This window comes from Montipora capricornis, chromosome 11 (genome assembly GCF_036669925.1).
Source record: "Montipora capricornis isolate CH-2021 chromosome 11, ASM3666992v2, whole genome shotgun sequence".
Classification (NCBI taxonomy): Eukaryota; Metazoa; Cnidaria; class Anthozoa; order Scleractinia; family Acroporidae; genus Montipora; species Montipora capricornis.
In genome coordinates, this window is record NC_090893.1 from 2,135,055 (window position 1) to 2,153,160 (window position 18,106).

An 18,106-nucleotide genomic window follows, 5' to 3' on the forward strand; every position below is an offset into this window, starting at 1 on the left:
GCGTGTTTATGTACCGATGAATCCTGTTCGGTTTCTCAAATGTATTTCATTCTTTTCTTTAGATCGAATAATCTTATTGGAATAAATTATACGATTTGCGTAATCTAGTTGGATTGCCTGTCTGGTTTTATTGGACCATTTCATTCGATTTCTTGGTTGAGAAAAAGTACAGTTTGGCAAGGATCTAAGCACTGCGGGAGAACCAAACACATGGCAGAAGACGCTATTAAAAGCGCAAAGCTGGACAGAAGGACTGCGAAGGCAACCCTTACAAGATGTAGAAAAGCGTTGTCCAAACGGATTGAACTTAAACGACCTGGTATAGAGGTAAAGGACGCATTAAATAGCCTCCAAAATGCATTCCATGACCTCGTTGTGAAACACGAGAGCTATTCAAAATTAATTGAAGACGATGAGGAGTTCGAAGTTCAGGAACGTTGGATGGAAGAATGTCAGGAACTTTTCATGGACACCGAAATTCAAGCAAAGATTTATCTGGATGATTTAGTTACTAAGGGAAAGGAACCACTGAAAACCAGCCTCGCAGGGAAACAACTAAGTAGCGCAGAACCAGAAGCCGGTGTTAGCGGAATTCAAGCATGCAATCATTAGAGAACAAAGGTACAGTTGATTACAGTTTCACTAATTCAGCTGAAATTATTGAAGTTGTTGACAATGCAAACATTGAAAACACTGCAAATAACTCTGTTGAACAAACTGGTCACTATAATAGTCAAAGCACAGGTTCTGTTGATATTTCGCAAGCGCCTCAAAGTCATCCTAACAATAGTAGTGTAACCGAGACCGGAAGCTCTGGCGACAACGATAACAGCGCTGCATGTGGCTTTAAACTGGAAAAACCCAAGCTACCTGTTTTCGCTGGGAATGTCCGAGATTATGCTATCTTTCGCTCAGATTTCAAGCACGCAATAGAAGCGAAGTACTCAAAAAGAGATTCAATCACACTCCTGCGCACGTGCCTGCGAGACAAGCCACTCGAGCTCATTAAGGGAATCGGAAGTGACTACGACGCCGCCTGGGAATACCTTGACTCCATCTATGGCGACCCAAGATTTGTGTCAGACACTGTGACTCAGGACATTATTCAATTCAAAGCCTTGCAGGATGGGGAGGACGCGCGATTTTGTGACCTCGTACATCTGGTGAAAAGATGTTACAATGCCTTAAAGGAAGTCGGTCTCCCTAGTGACATGAACAATAGCCACATGCTTTCGATAATTGAACAGAAGATGTGCGCTGATGATAGAAAAGTTTGGGCGAGAGATCTGGAAAAAGAAAAGAAACCCGCTACCCTTGAAGCGTTGATGAATTGGATGAATGTTGAAATGAAATCGCGAATGCGTGCCACAGCCCCAATCAAAGTGGGCTCATCCGGTAAACGCCCTGTGTATCACTTCAAGTCTGATATTTACAAACCTGTTTGGCACAAATGTTGGCTGTGCAAAACTTCATCACACTGGCCTGATCAATGCCCGAAATTCATATCCCTCAGTGTTGACGACCGGATCGCAACTGCAAAGGCAAATCACCTGTGTTTCAGCTGCTTGAAAAGAGCCGGCAGAGGACACACTATGGATAACTGCAAGCGCAAAGAACAGTGCACAAAGCTGGAGAATGGAACGCGGTGTCAACAACACCACCACCAACTCCTACACAAGAGCAATCCCGTGAGGATTAGCGTCGCCACTACAGCCAGCCCCACTGAAGCAATTCTTCCCGTTTTATCTGCTAACATCGGCAACGCTAACGGTCTCTTTAAATGCGGAAACGTGCTTCTTGATTCGGGGGCCCAAGTAAGTCTCATCCGACAGGAAACCGCTGAGACTCTCGGTTTGAAGGGAAAAGATGTGTCCATAACCATTACTAAAGTTGGCGGCGAGGATGAAACAATGAAAACAAAGGAGTACAGTGTTCAGCTAACCTGTATTGACAACAACAAGCGTTTTACCGTTTAAGCAATCGGCACTCACAGCATCAGTGACGAGATTCGAGCAGTGAAAACCTCGAACTTACCGGAGGTTCTTGGCCTACCAAACACCAGATTTCGCCGTGGCAAAGGGCATGTTGACCTGTTAATCGGCATTGATCACGCACATATGCATGCTGGTGAAACAAGACAAGTGGACCACCTGCTAGCTCGCAAGTCTCCACTTGGATGGGTGGTTTTTGGAGGAAAACCAGAGCAGATCAGTGACGTAACCAGCATATTGCACGTCAAGTACGCCTCACCAATAGACTTAACAGACTTTTGGACAACCAAAACTATGGGCGTGGCCGTGAAACCCTGCGTCTGCAATGCTGACAAACTGACCCAAACAGAAAGAGAGGAAGCTAAGCTCATAGAGGAGTCGTGTTTCAAAGTCGAAAACCAATGGATGATCCCTTATCCTTGGAAGAAAGACCCTAACCTACTGCCAGACAACAGAGGTTTGGCAATAAAACGACTGGAGTCAACAGAACGACGTCTGAAAAGAAATCCTGAACAAGCTGAAGCTTACTGCAAACAGATGGAGGAAATGGAAAACATGAAATTTGCGCGAAAGCTGTCAAAGGAAGAACAAGACAAGTATAATGGTCCTGTTCATTACATCCCACATCATGCTGTACTAAGGCCAGACAAGAAGAGCACACCTGTTCGAATTGTTTTCAATTCATCCTCTACATTCCAAGGACATGTTCTGAACGATTGCTGGAAAAAGGGTCCTGACCTTTTAAACGGTATATTTGGAGTCGTCTTGAGATTTCGTGAGAAGGAAGTTGCAGTACTGGGAGACATTTCCAAGATGTATCATCGGATCCTCATTCCAGAAAGAGATCAACACGTACACCGCTATCTCTGGAGGAATATGGAATCAGACAGAGAACCTGACACTTATGTCAAAACAGTTTTGACATTTGGAGATAGGCCCGCACCCGCCATGGCGCAAATAGCTCTAAGAAAAACAGCCCAAGAGAACAAGGCAAGCTACCCAGAAGCAGCCGAAGTGCTCACGAACAACACGTACATGGATGACATCTGTGAGTCTGTAGATACAGAAAAGGAAGCTCGGAAATTAACAAATGACATAGACACTGTTTTGAAGACGGGAGGATTTAAAGTTAAAGATTGGATTTCTAACAAGATGCTCAACGAGAAAGTGAACGGTGATGTAGAGAAAGAAGTTAACATGTTCAAAGGAGATGAGGAGAAGGTCCTGGGCACCCTGTGGAATTTTAAAACAGACAAGTTTCACTTCAGAGTGGCAGCAGACCTAGTGAAGCCAAACCATGTGCAAAAGATGACCAAAAGAATGATACTGAGTCAAGTGGCTCGCATTTACGATCCGATTGGATTTGCAGCAGCATTCATCGTCAGAACAAAGATAGGAATGCAAAGACTGTGGCAGCTGGGGCTGGACTGGGATGACGAGGTACCACTAGCAGTTCAGGAAACCTGGATTTCACTCTTCCAGGAAATTAAGGAACTAGACAATGTGTCCTTCGAAAGATGTTTAACAGTAGTCAATGCTGTGGAACCGCCAATGTTATGCGTTTTCGCTGACGCATCACAAGACGCGCTCGGAGCTTGTGCCTACGCACGCCAGAGAAAGGATGACAACACCTACGCAGTCAAGTTCATCGCAGAAAAGTCTCGAGTATCCCCACTGAAGCAGCTGACCATTCCGCGCTTGGAGCTACAAGCAGCCGTTCTCGCAAGTCGCCTAGCCAAATCCATTCAGGAGGAATCTAGGATACAGTTTAAAGATGTTAAGTTCTTTATAGATAGTACGATCACCTTGGCCTGGATTCAAAGTCCATCACGCAGCTTTAAGCCGTTCGTCTCCTCGAGAGTGGGAGAAATTCAAAGTAACACAGATCCAAACCAGTGGAAGCATATCCCCAGTCAAGATAATGTAGCTGACGACCTGTCGCGAGGTATCCGCGTTAATGAGTTACAAGGCAGATGGAAGCATGGCCCAGAGTTCTTGTACCAACCAGAAAGTCAATGGCCGATTACGACATCCCCGCCAGTTCCGAATGTAGACATGGAACGCCGTCAGATGCAGATACTGACCGCAGTCACAGCACCTAAAGCTAGCAATGGTATTGATCCACGCAAGTTCTCAAGCTGGAGAAAATTGATCCGTGTGACGGCACGAATACGCAGGCTAGCAGAAAAGATACGACTGAGAAAATACAACCAGCGCGGAAAGGAAGGACCGCTGACCCCTGAGGAGCTTCAGCAAGCAGAAATTTACTGGACAAACCAAGCACAGGCAACCCTTTACAGCAGACTGGATAGGGGCGAATTCAAATCGCTCAGCCCGTTCAGAGACCAAAACGGAATCATCAGAGTTGGAGGAAGAGTGGATGAAGCTGTCGTGTCATACGAAACGAGGCACCCTGCCCTTCTTCCAAGTGACCACTGGATTTCCTTACTGGTAACAAGACACGCTCATCAGTACGGACACTCCGGTGTAGCAGCCACCACAGGCAAGACAAGGAGGAAGTTTTGGATCGTAAAAGCTAACAAGCTAAGCAAGTCCGTGAAATTTAAGTGTGGATTCTGCCGTGAAATGGCGCACAAGGCTGAGACGCAACTAATGGCAGACCTTCCTGTTCTCCGTTTAGCACCACACACACCGCCATTTTACTACACCGCATGTGATTACTTTGGTCCCTATAACGTTAAAATAGGAAGAAGCAAGACAACCAAGCACTATGGCGTCATATTCACGTGTTTGAACACCAGAGCTGTCCATCTAGAGTTAGCAGTTGACCTTACTACAATGGAGTTCATGCAAGTGCTTCGCAGGTTCTTATCAATCCGAGGATACCCAGCAGTGATATTGAGCGATAACGGAACGCAAATGGTTGGGGCCGCTAACGAAATGAGAGAAATGGTGAAAGGCCTAGATGGCAATCGGTTAAGTGAGTTCTGTGGAGAAAAGGGCATTAAGTGGATCTTCACAACGCCAGCTGCGCCACACCAAAGCGGATGTGCAGAAGCCCTTGTAAAGAGCTGTAAGAGATCACTAAAGATTGCAATCAGCGAACACCTTCTGACGCCATTCGAGTTGTACACTTGCCTTCTAGAGATCGCGAACCCGTTAAATCAACGTCCCATCGGGCGCATCCCTAATGATCCAGACGACGGAGCTTACCTGTGTCCGATCGACATGCTACTTGGAAGAGCAACTCCGGAGGTACCACAAGGTCCGTTTAAGGATATCAGAAATCCCCGTAAGCGAGTGGAGTTCGTGCAAAGAATGGAAACGCTGGACCAGAGATGTCTTTCCTACCTTAGTGCCAAGGAAGAAGTGGCATGTTGAGAACTGCAATGTCAAAGTTGATGACATAGTTACGGTAGCCGATATGAACGCTGTGAGAGGCAAGTGGGATCTAGGCAGGGTAACCAAAGTATACCCCGGAGCTGATGGACGCGTTCGAAACGTTACAGTCAAGACAGCCACTGGAGAGTACAGCCGTCCAGTGACAAAAATTGCTGTCATTTACCCTGCTGAAGGCGACGATTAAACGAACGTTTGCTATGATAAGGACTACGCCCTTATCGGGGCGGAGAGTGTTTCGTCAATACAATGAATTATTAACTTGATTTCCTGATTGATTTTTGATTGACACTAATTTATGTAATTACGCCACGTGAATAAGTCAGTTTTTCAGTTCAGACATTTCCGATTCGAAGATATGTGCATGTTTTGCTAATCTGTGTCGCTGACCCGTTTTCTGTTATACTCTGACCTATTTTATCTGTTGCTGACCTGTACACCGTGAAACAATCCTTCTAGACATCGTCAAAGAAGTAAGTATTCAATGCTGTAATTCTAGTTAATAGTTTACTCGCGTGTTTATGTACCGATGAATCCTGTTCGGTTTCTCAAATGTATTTCATTCTTTTCTTTAGATCGAATAATCTTATTGGAATAAATTATACGATTTGCGTAATCTAGTTGGATTGCCTGTCTGGGTTTATTGGACCAGTCTGCATTTTATCCCTGGTCTGCAGTCTGCAGTCTGCGTTTTACACTGACCGGTTATTTGGGTGGTTTTTGGCAACAGAGGTTAATTATTCGTAATGCGATCGCTTCCGTTGCCGTTAGCAATGGGTCGCAAATTTGACACTTTTATCGCATTATCACATTACGCATTGAACTACGTCTAAAAATATTCGTGCCTTACCAGTTTTAGGTCGAATTTATGTCCAAGAAAGCAGATAAATTGCAGAAAATATTAGTTTTGCATCTAAAAATTCGTAATCAACGCTAAAATGACCAAATTTTGCCTAGAAAACATATTTTACTGTTATTTTTCTTAAATTTTTTCCTTCAACTGTCGCTTTTATAAAATGTTTCAGTTGTCGGTAAATAAGTTATATGCTGTTGGAAAGCTTATTTTCGTAGCTTTAAAATGATTTATTCTTTCCCCCCTAACTTTAAATATTTTTTGAGAAAAAAAAAACATTTTTTGGCGATGGCTGATTTACCACGGTTTTCTCGCGGTTGGTAAAGTAGGAAAAAGAGTTAGGCCGGTAGCCAGGTTTTTAACCTCAGACGTACCGTCGTACGAACGTGTGTGGACCTGTGAGCCAAAGGGCCTCTGCTGGTATGACTTCTGGGTGACCCCTTAATAACTTCTTACTAACCGAGCGCGAGGGCCGTACTGCCAGGGAAATATTGGCCCGAGGTCGTGGCAGTACGGACCGAGCGCAGCAAGGTCCGTACAAAAACGACCCAGGGCCAATATTCCCCAGTACGGCTCGAGCTAGCTCGGTTAGTAAGTAGTTTATTACATGGTTTTTTAATTACCTTTTGCTTTGTTTTTGCAAGCCCGTAATCGGCCCGTGGGCCAGGCACAATTTGCCTGGAACGCTGCACGTACCACTGGCAACCCAGCGCACCCTCACGGCGGGTCTAGTCTTTTGAGCTCCCCTGCTGTTCAGTTCGTTGTCTCTGCGGGAACATAAGGTTACAGTCCACTCATAGAAGCCTTACTACTGTTACTATAACGTACTCTGATTCTTAACTCAGTTAAAAGAGACCGTGGTATATGGTTTTCATCTGATATAAAATGGAACATAATGGACCTCATCTGCAAATAGTTTTGAGAAAGAACCCCGAGGGCAAAATAACAATTGTCTCTTTTCCTTTCGAACATGCAGGAATCTAACGTATTGTTGATCTTAGCATGTTGCACGATTCTTCACACCTGACGCGATTTTAGACCGAATGATGTACAAGTTCTAAATAAATGGACTCATCCTTGACTTACCGAAATCCACTTTACTTCAGCTTCTGAGGAAAAGCTTTAAAATTATAAACCAAACATGCACAGCTCACATTTGTGTTTATCACGAGACAAGGAACGCACAGCTAGGACAATTTCAAATCTCCCCCACCCCCTCCTCACGGTGCGTACACACATGGTCCTGTACATGCCTTAATCTTAACCGATGGATTCTACCGCGTACGTTAAAAGAAAATTAATTGCACAACTTTCAAGCATATGCAGCATGCATGCATTCTATACCTCACTTCGTAACACCTCATGGAGTACTGACATGACAAGACAGCACCAACTTATAAAGTTCCATCGATTCCAAGTTATAAACTTGGAATTCACGCACTGGCTACTAAGGCAATTGTGTATTTTAAACTCCCTTATTGACATTCTTGATTGACAGGTCTTGGCTAAGCTAACAGACGGTCATATTAGAGTTTTTGGAAATTCTTAGCTAAGTCTCATTTCAGCAAGTCTTACGGAGGTTGTGTTATTGCTTACCTGGATTGAATGTAATTAGTGAGCGTTTAGAGAAAGATACAGTGCAATGCACAGAATTGTTCTACTATAAAATCGGAGATAATGCATTCTAGACCCTTGGGTTGGTCTATTCAGTCTAACTGTTTCAGGCTGCGGGAGACGTCTTTAATTGAGCGAGAAATGTTTCAACAATCATCCCGTAAATTTACGAGCTCTGACAAAAAGGAATGTAGATTTAAGGTGCAGACGATATGAACATATATAATAGTTTGAAGACGTTGTTTTCAATGTTGTGCCATTTAACTTGTTCGTATTTGAAGCAAGGTGCGTCAAAGTTAGGCCGGGTTCCTCCCCTATGCGAAGAGGTGTTGGCGGAGTAATGCGAGGCAAGTTCGTGTGATACTTAGTTATGAAAAGTTTCCAATGAGATAATGACAGTCAGTACGCGAAAGTGAGGTGTCTGTTCAAATTGACAGGATAAAAAAAAAAAAGAACCCCCTTAACAAAAAAAAAAAAAAACAAAACAAAACAAAAAAGCCTGTTTCCATCGAAGAATCCAACGTTGAGGCTCTTTCAGAAATTTCCTCGGGCCCATCAGGCGTCGATTGAAAAGACCTGACCTCAAAAGCTTGAATTTTTTTTTTCATACTTTAAATAGGGATCGATAGAACTAACCAAATTACTTTTTCTGCTTATTGATGGCTTGTTACAAAGCAATCCATGTTTCCACAGCATGGGGCTTTTTGCAATGAATCTTAATTCACAATTAATTTTTTGGCGAACAAAGAGCAAGGTTCAGGTATAGTTCGAGTTGAGTGTCATCCGGGTTCTGGTTCAATATCACTTATTATTGAATTATAAGTTTACTATAATGACCAACAGACCCGTCATGTTACATTAAAGGGGCATAACTACTTTCAATAACCTCCGGGCTTTGTTTTAATTAACGCATAGTTTACTGAAGGAGAACTTGCAGCTGATGACAAAGTGCTGTTCTCGACATGTACAGAAGGGGCTGAGAAATGGCCGGCTCTTTGCTTCTCTTTACTGACTTGCTGTGAAACTCTTTTGTTATTTTCAAACAATATACTTAAAATCGAGTCTTCAACTGGGCATTCGTCACTGTGACCTTCCAAATTTGCTCAATAGACCATTTCCGAGTTCACGTCGGCCTCCTCTTCTAGTGCGAAGTTTTTCTTTACCATAAAAAAAAAAAACACTTCGCACTTAAACTCGCTTTGAAGAGGAGACAGACATGAACTCGGAAAAAGCCTACTGGACCTCCAGAGGTAGGACTTACGGTTAGGATAAAGCCAGCTCTTAAATAATACGCTTGGGTCTTATCAGTACAGTCTGCTTCGCGACGCTCCCCCTAAAAAGGCAGCGGCTCATATCTGAGCCACCTTCGTTTCCCTTCAGTGTTAGCTAATAACGTATGGCGTTCCTTGTCCAGACTCACCGTCTTCCTGTCGTGCACTATTATCCCGTTATATCTGTGCCGAAATACTACACGCTTTTGATTTTTTCTCAACATTGAATTGGCCTTTGAATAATAGGATTAGCCAAAAACGAAAACGATTAAATTAAATTAAAGGTGAATTGCTAAGCAATGGTTGTACTAAGTAAAAATAATCGCTCCCAAGTTTGGCTAATTCGGGGTTAAATCAAAACGAGATCAAATGTCAGCACCAAAGTATATGAATTCCTTTAGGCAATCAAATCCGCACAGACGTCAAATTAGCCAATCAAAACGCGTGGGAAAACGAATGTGAGCAACTCAAGGTTGGTTTCGTGTTTGTCTCTGATTGGATAAAAATAACAGGTGAGATCTTTTAGCCAATGACAATTGCGTTGATATGAAAGAACAAATCAAAGTTATTTGATAACAAACTGAAAACTACGCCCACAAAATACTTGGAATTCTCAACATGAAGGGATGTTTTTCTAGCTACTTGGAGACTCTTCTCCCTTCTTGTCTCAGAAGCAGACAATTAAAGTCACAAATTGTCCCCCAAATGATTCTCCATAGGTACTGATAAACAGCTGCATTTGTCCTAAACTAAAAGTAACGCTAACTTTTACCCTTATCTTATCGTCGGAAATAGGCAGCAAAGGCTTAGACTTAAAAGGAAGGGCCTCCCATGGCGGTCATAAATGAGGCCCTCCCGGGGGAGGGGGGGGGGGAAGGGAAGGGGTCCTTGTGTTCCCGTGTTCCCCAAATTATTTTCAAACTTGTTCCCAGCTTTTTGATCCCTAAAATTGTTTTTGTTCCCTTGTTCCCTAAAATATTTTGCCATTGTTCCGCTGTTACCCAGTTCAAATTACCCATGTTCTCTTGTTCCCCAAAACCCCTGGGAGGGCCTCATCATCATTCCCTTGTTTCCTTTAGAAATTTGCTTGTGTTCCCTTGTTCCCGGAATTACTTCAAAAACTTGCTCTCAGCTTTTTGATCCCTAAAATGGTTTATGTTCCCTTGTTGCCGCAGATATTTTGTCTTTGTTCCCCTGTTCCCCAGTTCAAACCAGCCATGTTCCCTTATTCCTCAAAATCCCTGGGAGACCCTCAAAAAGAACCTTTCGTGTTGGAGGTCAAAACTGAGCGTGAATCATCATAAGGTGCATTGCTGGACATAACAACTGTCCTCCTTTACTGCTCTGACTTAAATCATGTTGATATGATGTAGTCTCGAAAGTGTAATGAATAAAATATACTGTCTTCTTCATTACACGCTTACCAACATGTTCATTTTACACTGAGTGCGACGAACCTTACGGTGCAAACTAATAAACACTAACCTTAGGCCTAAAAACTTCTGTTTAGGCCTAATTAGGCTTAATGTTAGCTTTAATTGATTCTTATGATACTTTCTGTATTGGTAAAACAATGTCCTGTAACCTGTGACCTGTGACCTGTGTTTTGCACCTGCCGTGCAAGAATGCATTAATCATTGTGTGCCGTGATCCTCGAGTCAACGGAACGGTATAATGTAAATAAGAGAATAACCAGATTTGTATTTGCAGATTAACTGTTCTCTTACTACTAAAGTCAAACTCTGCATCTCTATGCAATAAGCGCATTCAAAATTTCATCATATTACTTTATAAAACTATGTTTTCTTCCTTTCTTTTTTTAAAAGGGTTTCCTGCTTATATGGAAAATACGTTTTCTCTCCCGTCCTCTTTTTAGGCATGATCTTCGTGAAAATTACATTCTGTCCCTCCAATAAACCTAGAACAACCATTTATGTTTCTTAGTTCTTTTTTTCGTACTTATCAGGTACGTTGTGGAATGCGCTACCTGATTTTATCCTTGCCACTGAGTTTACTGATTTTAAAGGAGAACCCAGGGCCGTATTTTGTACAGCGGCTTTCTTTTTAATTTATATATCTTTAAATATGATGTACTTAGTTTTGTATCTGTATATGCTATGTATTTTAGCTGTAAATGTAATGTCTCCAAGATATTAGCTCTTGTAGTTATTCTGAAATTCGAGATAAAATAAAGTTTATGCATGCATGTATGTATGTTACCTTAAGTAGGGCGCGTGCGCACACTCTGCGACTCTGTAATCAGTGCTTACCACATGACAGATAAAATGACTTTTCCCTTGTATATTGAAGCCATCGAATCGTTACGTTAAATCAACAAGGGCGGTTTGGAGTTGTGAGTAGGCGTGGAATTTGCCTCATATGGTTTAAGGGCCGACATATGTCTCTCTCAATGCCGTAACGAAAGGCGAGGTCGGTAGCAGAAAGCAGCGAAGGGCCAACTGAGTCCAAAAGCGATCGCTTTTAGCAGGGCGCATGCGTACACGTTAAGTTCCGCGACTACAGTGCTTACCATATGAGAGATAAAATGACTTTTCCCTTAAATATATAAGCCATCGAAATCTTACGTTAAATTGTAATGACAATGGCGGTCTGATGGATCTGTGAGTAGGCGTGGGATTTGTCACATATGGTTTAGGGGCCGACATATCTCTCCCTCAATGCCGTACCGGGAGGCAAGGTCGGTAGCAGAAAGCAGCAAAGGGCCAACTGCGTCCCAAAGCGATCGCACGGGCCGAAATCCCGGGATGACTCGTTTGTTACGACGCTCCAGCGCCACGTCTGGAGGTACTGTATTTTTCTCTCTTGCTCAAACATTCCGTCAGCGTTGCGCAAATGTTCTGCGGGCTCTCCGAACGAACGTACATGCTAGTTTTTACAAGGAATTGACATTTCAGTTGATTGTACAGGCATGAACGTAGATGTAGGAACCTTGCGTGTCTGTCTGGTCTTCTGGAGACAGTGGTGAGACATGGTTTCGTGCAGACTGGGAAGCCTAAAATGCTGCTTTGTTGTTAACATGGGGGTTCACGAGTGAAGTTGTCTCTCTGGCCTTTCTTTGCACGAATTCCAGGACCTACCGATACAATTTAGGCAAGTTTTGAAGACTAAAAACTTCAATGGATGCTGTACTTTGCTGGTAGGACTGGGTGGCCCGACACTTGTAAAAAATCGATGAAATGACAACCGGGGATCTTCCCTTGTCATGGAATGGCAGAATTACCCAGAATTCGTTTGGGAATGAACGAGACAACTTGAGAAGCACGAGACTGGCCCTCCGACATCAAATGGCTGAAGCGCGACCAGAGGAAAAAGTGAGAAGACGATTTCTAGCCAGAAAGTAAGGAGTAACCCTGGTGTGTGCGGTTAATTAATGTAGCCTTTTGATTTCTGAACAAATATTTGTCGTAGCATATTCGCGACAAAGTAGTGCTTTTCTCGCTGTTATTCTTGCAGAAAAAACTGCGTAGCCTTTCGTCAGTTGTTCTTGTCAAAGAACGGTATAATGTTAATAAGAGCACACTGAGATTTATATTTGTAGATTACTGAAGTGAAACAGTCTGTATCTCTATGCAATATGCGCATTAAAAAATGTCCTCATTGTACTGTGTAAAAGTCTGTTTTTGAATGATTTTCCTGCTACTGCATAAATTATGAAAAACAACCGAGTTTTGCTCCCGGTTTTCTTTACATGATCTTTGTTGAGGTTACATTCTGTCCCCCAATAAACCTAGAACAACCACTTATGGTCTTAAGTCTTTGTCCTTACTTAATCAGCTAAGTTGTGGAATGCGCTACTGAGTTAACAAGTTTTAGAATGAGAATCCAGGGAAACATTTGCTATAGCCGCTTTTCTTTTCAATTAATTAAATTTTTTTAAAAATATTTTCTATGAATTTAGTTATGTATCCGTAGATGCTATGTATTCTAGCTGTAATGTCTCCCAAGATAGTAGCTCTTGTAGTTACTCTAAATTCCGGGATGAAAGAAAGTTGAATTCATTTGTGTATGTTTCCTTTAGGAAAGCGCGTGCGTACACGTTGAGTTCCGCGACTACAGCGCTTACCATATGAGAGATAAAATGACTTTTCCCTTAAATATATAAGCCATCGAAGTCTTACGTTAAATTGTAATGACAAGGGCGGTCTGATGGAGCTGTGAGTAGGCGTGGGATTTGTCCACAGGCTCCCCAAGCTGAAAATACGTGATGTATTCGCAACGCAAGGTGGTTTCACCCTCAACTCTGATTGGTCCATTTGAATTTGACCACGCGCTGGCAACACGACCGTTGTTGACTGCCCGGTCACAAGTCAACAACGGTCGTGTTGCCAGCGCGCGGTCAAATTCAAATGGACCAATCAGAGTTGAGGGTGAAACCACCTTGCGAGTTTCCGTTGTTGACTGCCCGCTCACAAGCCTCTGAGGAAAGCCGAAGAGGTGAATTTTCAGGCAAAGTTTTCGTTCTTCACGAGTCTTTCGGCCGCCGAAACACACGTATTTGGAGTGAAATTTATTGGGCTTTATGGAACTGTTGTTTTTATTGCGATTCGGGACTTTTTCTGTTGAGGAGAAAACGATTTGTGGAGTGAGGTCTGGCCAGCGATGGATGGAGTGGTTGGCCTTCCTATTATTTCAGTAACGGCCTTCCGAATGACTTCACTAAACGGCGTCAGAATGGCTCGAAACTCGGCAAAAAAGACAAGTTCGTCACACATTTGAGGTAGGAAAACTTTATTTCAAATGAGATAGTTATTTACACAATTTTTTTACGATCGGTGATTTTCCCATACAATTCTCTGTATACACAAACTGTCGCATACACCACGTATTTTCAGCTTGGGGAGCCTGTGGATTTGTCACATATGGTTTAGGGGCCGACATATCTCTCCCTCAATGCCGTACCGGGAGGCAAGGTCGGTAGCAGAAAGCAGCAATGGGCCAACTGCGTCCAAAAGCGATCGCACGGGCCGAAATCCCGGGATGACTCGTTTGGTACGACGCTCCAGCGCTACGTCTGGAGGTAATGCATTTTTCTCTCTTGCTCAAACATTCCGTCAGCGTATGCGCAAATGTTCTGCGGGCTCTCCGAACGGATACGTACATGCTAGTTTTTACAAGGAATTGACATTTCAGTTGATCGTACAGGCATAAACGTAGATGTAGGAACCGTACGTGTCTGTCTGGCGTTCTGGAGACAGTGGTGAGATATGGTTTCGTACAGACTGAGACGCCTAAAATGCTGCTTTGTTGTTAACATGGCGGTTCACGAGTGAAGTTGTCTCTCTGGCCTTTCTGTGCACGAGTTCCAGGACCTACCGATACAATTTGGGCAAGTTTTGGTGACTTAAAACTTTAATCGATGCTGTACTTTGCTGGTAGGACTGGGTGGCCCGACACTTATCAAAAAATCTATGAAATGACAACTGGGGTTCTTTCCTCGTGATGGAATGGCAGAATTACCAAGAATTCCTTTGGGCATGAAGGAGGCAACTTGAGAAGCACGAGACTGGCCCTTATGAATCGCGGCCGGATGAATAAGTGAAAAGACAATTTCTAGCCAGATACGAAGCAGTAACCCTGGTGTGTGCAGTTAACGTAGACGTTTGATTTCTGGACAAATTTTTTTCGCTGTGATCCTCGTGTCAAGGGAACGGTATAATGTAAATAAGAGAACTACCTGTTGTCTTACTACTCAAGTCAAACTCTACATCTCTATGCAATAAGAGCTTTCAAAATCTCCTCATATTACTTTATAAAAGTATGTTTTCTTTCTTTCTTTTTTTTTAAAGGGTTTTGCTGCTTATATGAAAAATACGTTTTCTCTCCCGTCTTCTTTTTAGGCATGATCTTCGCGAAAATTACATTCTGTCCCTCAATAAACCTAGAACAACCAGTTACGTTTCTTAGTTCTTTTTTTTCTTACGTATCAACTAAGTCGCGGAATGCGCTACTTGATTTTATCCGTACCACTGAGTTTACTGGTTCAAAGGAGAATTCAGGGCCGCATTTTGTACAGCGGCTTTTCTTTTTAATAAGTATATCTGTAAAATATTATGCATTTAGTATGTATCTGTATATGCTATGTATTTTAGCTGTAAATGTAATGTCTCGAAGACATTAGCTCTGAAATTCGAAGTGAAATAAAGTTTATGCATGCATGTATGTATGCCGATGGCGTGGGAAAGTGAGCCGAATGGATGGTCAGCGGTCAGGTACAGGTACAAACAAGATGGCATCCAAACGATGTCGTGACGTTGGCGTAAGGACTCCGCAGATTTCTAAATTTTTTTGAACGGTACCGGAAACCCATACCTTTGCTTTGAGATTATATATTGCTCAAACGAGTTGAAGAGTTTTTTTTTTCACAGTTGAGACGTATTTACTTGTACTACAGTTATCCTTTTTGCCAATAATGCTTCTGGCAGAATATAACTTCAATTTGAAAACTGAACGTCTTGTGTGACTCTTACTTCATTACTGTTATCTTCATGCCATCTAATAGGAGCTCAGTTTACCCTAAAATGTACCAGATGAAACCATTTGAAGCCAATATTTTCAAAATTTTCTGGGGAAGCATGTTCCCGACCCCCCTAGCATGTAAGCAGTAGCAGCTTGTGTGACTCTTAAAGACATTTATACTGAGACTATTTTCATGAAATATAAAGAACAGATTCAGGTTACAACGACCATAAACTAATTTTTAATATTTCCTACAAACCCTTCTAAAATCGTCACGCAAATTGCCGCGAAATTAGAAGCAACATGAGAAGATTTAGTATTAGAGTTTACGGACGTCATACCTTCCTAATGGCCTCATGGTTTTCTGTTGAATGAATGATATCAATAACACTATTTAAAGTAGAGGCAAACGTTGGAAATCCACCTCTTTTTAGCGGCGCTACAGCGGTTCAAAGTCGGCGAAAATTCGATTCATTTACTGTAAATTTAGCCATGTTTGCCCTCCAGCCAACATGGCCAACATGTCGATGAAGTGTCTATTCTAAAAGATCGTTCTAAATTATCAAACCACAAATTAAATTGAAGAATCGAACATAAACAATAAAAGCAAACAAAATTAGATCACTTAGCAGATCAGAGAATTAACATTTTACATTGAGATCACTGAATTAAAAAGATATTTTCACTTGAATACTTACAGCCTCAATAATGCTCCATGGAGGCCGCCATCTTGGAGACGGTGGATGGCCGAGAGGGCTTGGACATGATGTACTTGCAGACTCGTCGCCAACCCTTTATATGTATAAATAGCTATTACTTAGCAATTTTACAATAAAAGGGTTATGTATTTAACAAATTGATGTCAGTTTTCCATGCGTCTGTCCTGTTACTCATCATGAATTTCGTCATAACATTGGCAAAGTAGCTGTGGATCGCCGAGTGGATCTGCAGAACAAAAAGACAGAGGGGTCAAAATTAAGTCAAAACACGAGAAGAACGCGAGATGAAAATTCGAGAAACTTCATACTGACGCGAGCAATATCGCGTCATTATTGCATAAAATTATAAAATTATGTCTGCCCGCTTGTTGACAATAAAAATTAGCCAATGAGCGCGAGAGAATTTTACAGTAATTGTAAAATATATTCTTGACATAAATAGTAAAATTCTATGATAAATTTCGTAAGATATCTGGTTGTTTTATGTAATGACAATGATGGGAAGGTCTCGGACTCACGTCATGAAGCCTCAGTTGTTTGACTTTCTAGACAGTGGTTTTGGGATTCTTTTTTTCCCACAAAGAACTTGTTATGTACAAAAAAAAAAGCAGAAAATGGTTTATGTCTGAAAACGCGAAAATGCCTTCTTTCACGTAGAAACAGCAAGCGGAACCCGGCAAAACGCAAAAAAATGGCGAGAAAATCATGGTCACGCGAGGTCACTTTCACCGTTAGCGCGTCACGTAAACATGACACAAAATCTCTTTGCTTCGCGTTTTTCGGGAAACGGCAAATTAACTTTATGCTGAAATGTGAAAGTTGTGCACAATCAACGAATTTCTTTTTTATCTAAGCTCATTTCTTGCCTTTCACCTACACAAATCGGCCAACTTCTCAAAAGAGACAGATTTGTTAGGATAAGAAACGTTTAAAGCCTTTATAAGAAACCGTAGGCAGTAAGTACCCTTTGCCGTTTTATGTAGACGCTAAATCTCTCTGTTACTTTACTGCTGGTAAACCTAGTACTCTACGGTTAAGTTACAAAAAAAGAATCATACCTTTCATATATCTCAAAATAGCATCCACTAGCTCTGTCGTGAATTAAGTCTTGTTTCGCAAAGTGAAATACTCGTGGCATCGATGTTCAGCGGAGTTCTCTAGTCGTCTGATGGCGGTAATCCGAAAATACACAGCCATGCTCATTCGGATCATTCGTATAATCCTTGCAATGAACTTTCTTAATCATTTCAGAGAAAACGAAAAAAACCAAGACAGCTATGACGAAGTAAACGCCATAAAAAAATTACAAATAAAAAGCTTGGTGAACAAACATCCACACACGTGCAGGGCACTCGTTTGAAACAAGCGATTAGCTCGTGCCATAAAAATTCCGGTCCATAAAGGCACGTGCAATCCATCGTTATTTTTTCCGCGTTTTATCTTACGAATTCCCTTGAGCATCAATTTTCCAAAACCTTCCGTGATTTCTTATACCATCAAGAATTTTGTTTTGTCTTGTAAGACCACGAAACTTGGACATTAGAGAGAGATATCCATGATCTGGGATATTTACCCGAGTACGATAATTAGTAAGATTTTTCTCCTTTTGGCACACGCATTTGGTTGGAATGTCGCGTTTTTCCAATGCGCATGCCCAAGGCGGAAACCACGCAGTGGAAGTTGTAGTCGTATTCCGATATGAAGGTCCCGAGACCACGATTATTTCGGTCAGCTCCAAGAATGAGGACCTCTGGCTGAACCAAAAAGACTTACAGAACTTTTGCGCATGCGCAATCTGAAAAAGCTGAAACCCCAGCGTGC

The 18,106-nt window shown here is 42.2% G+C and overlaps 2 protein-coding genes across 2 annotated transcripts; both read left to right on the top strand.

The window, feature by feature from the left end:
- The first annotated feature begins 599 nt into the window (after positions 1-599).
- LOC138023003 (uncharacterized) lies at positions 600-1,976 on the top strand. Its single transcript, XM_068870039.1, has one exon. The coding sequence runs from the start codon at positions 600-602 to the stop codon at positions 1,974-1,976; it is 1,377 nt and encodes a 458-aa protein (XP_068726140.1).
- A 141-nt stretch (positions 1,977-2,117) lies between these two features.
- Positions 2,118-5,333, top strand: LOC138023004 (uncharacterized). The gene has a single exon (XM_068870040.1). It carries the CDS (start codon positions 2,118-2,120, stop codon positions 5,331-5,333), a length of 3,216 nt encoding a protein of 1,071 aa, XP_068726141.1.
- The last annotated feature ends 12,773 nt before the right edge of the window (positions 5,334-18,106 follow it).

Excerpts from the sequence above, each read along its gene's own strand:
- LOC138023004 (XM_068870040.1), top strand. The coding sequence starts at position 2,118 with ATGCATGCTGGTGAAACAAGACAAGTGGACCACCTGCTAGCTCGCAAG.
- LOC138023003 (XM_068870039.1), top strand. The coding sequence starts at position 600 with ATGCAATCATTAGAGAACAAAGGTACAGTTGATTACAGTTTCACTAAT.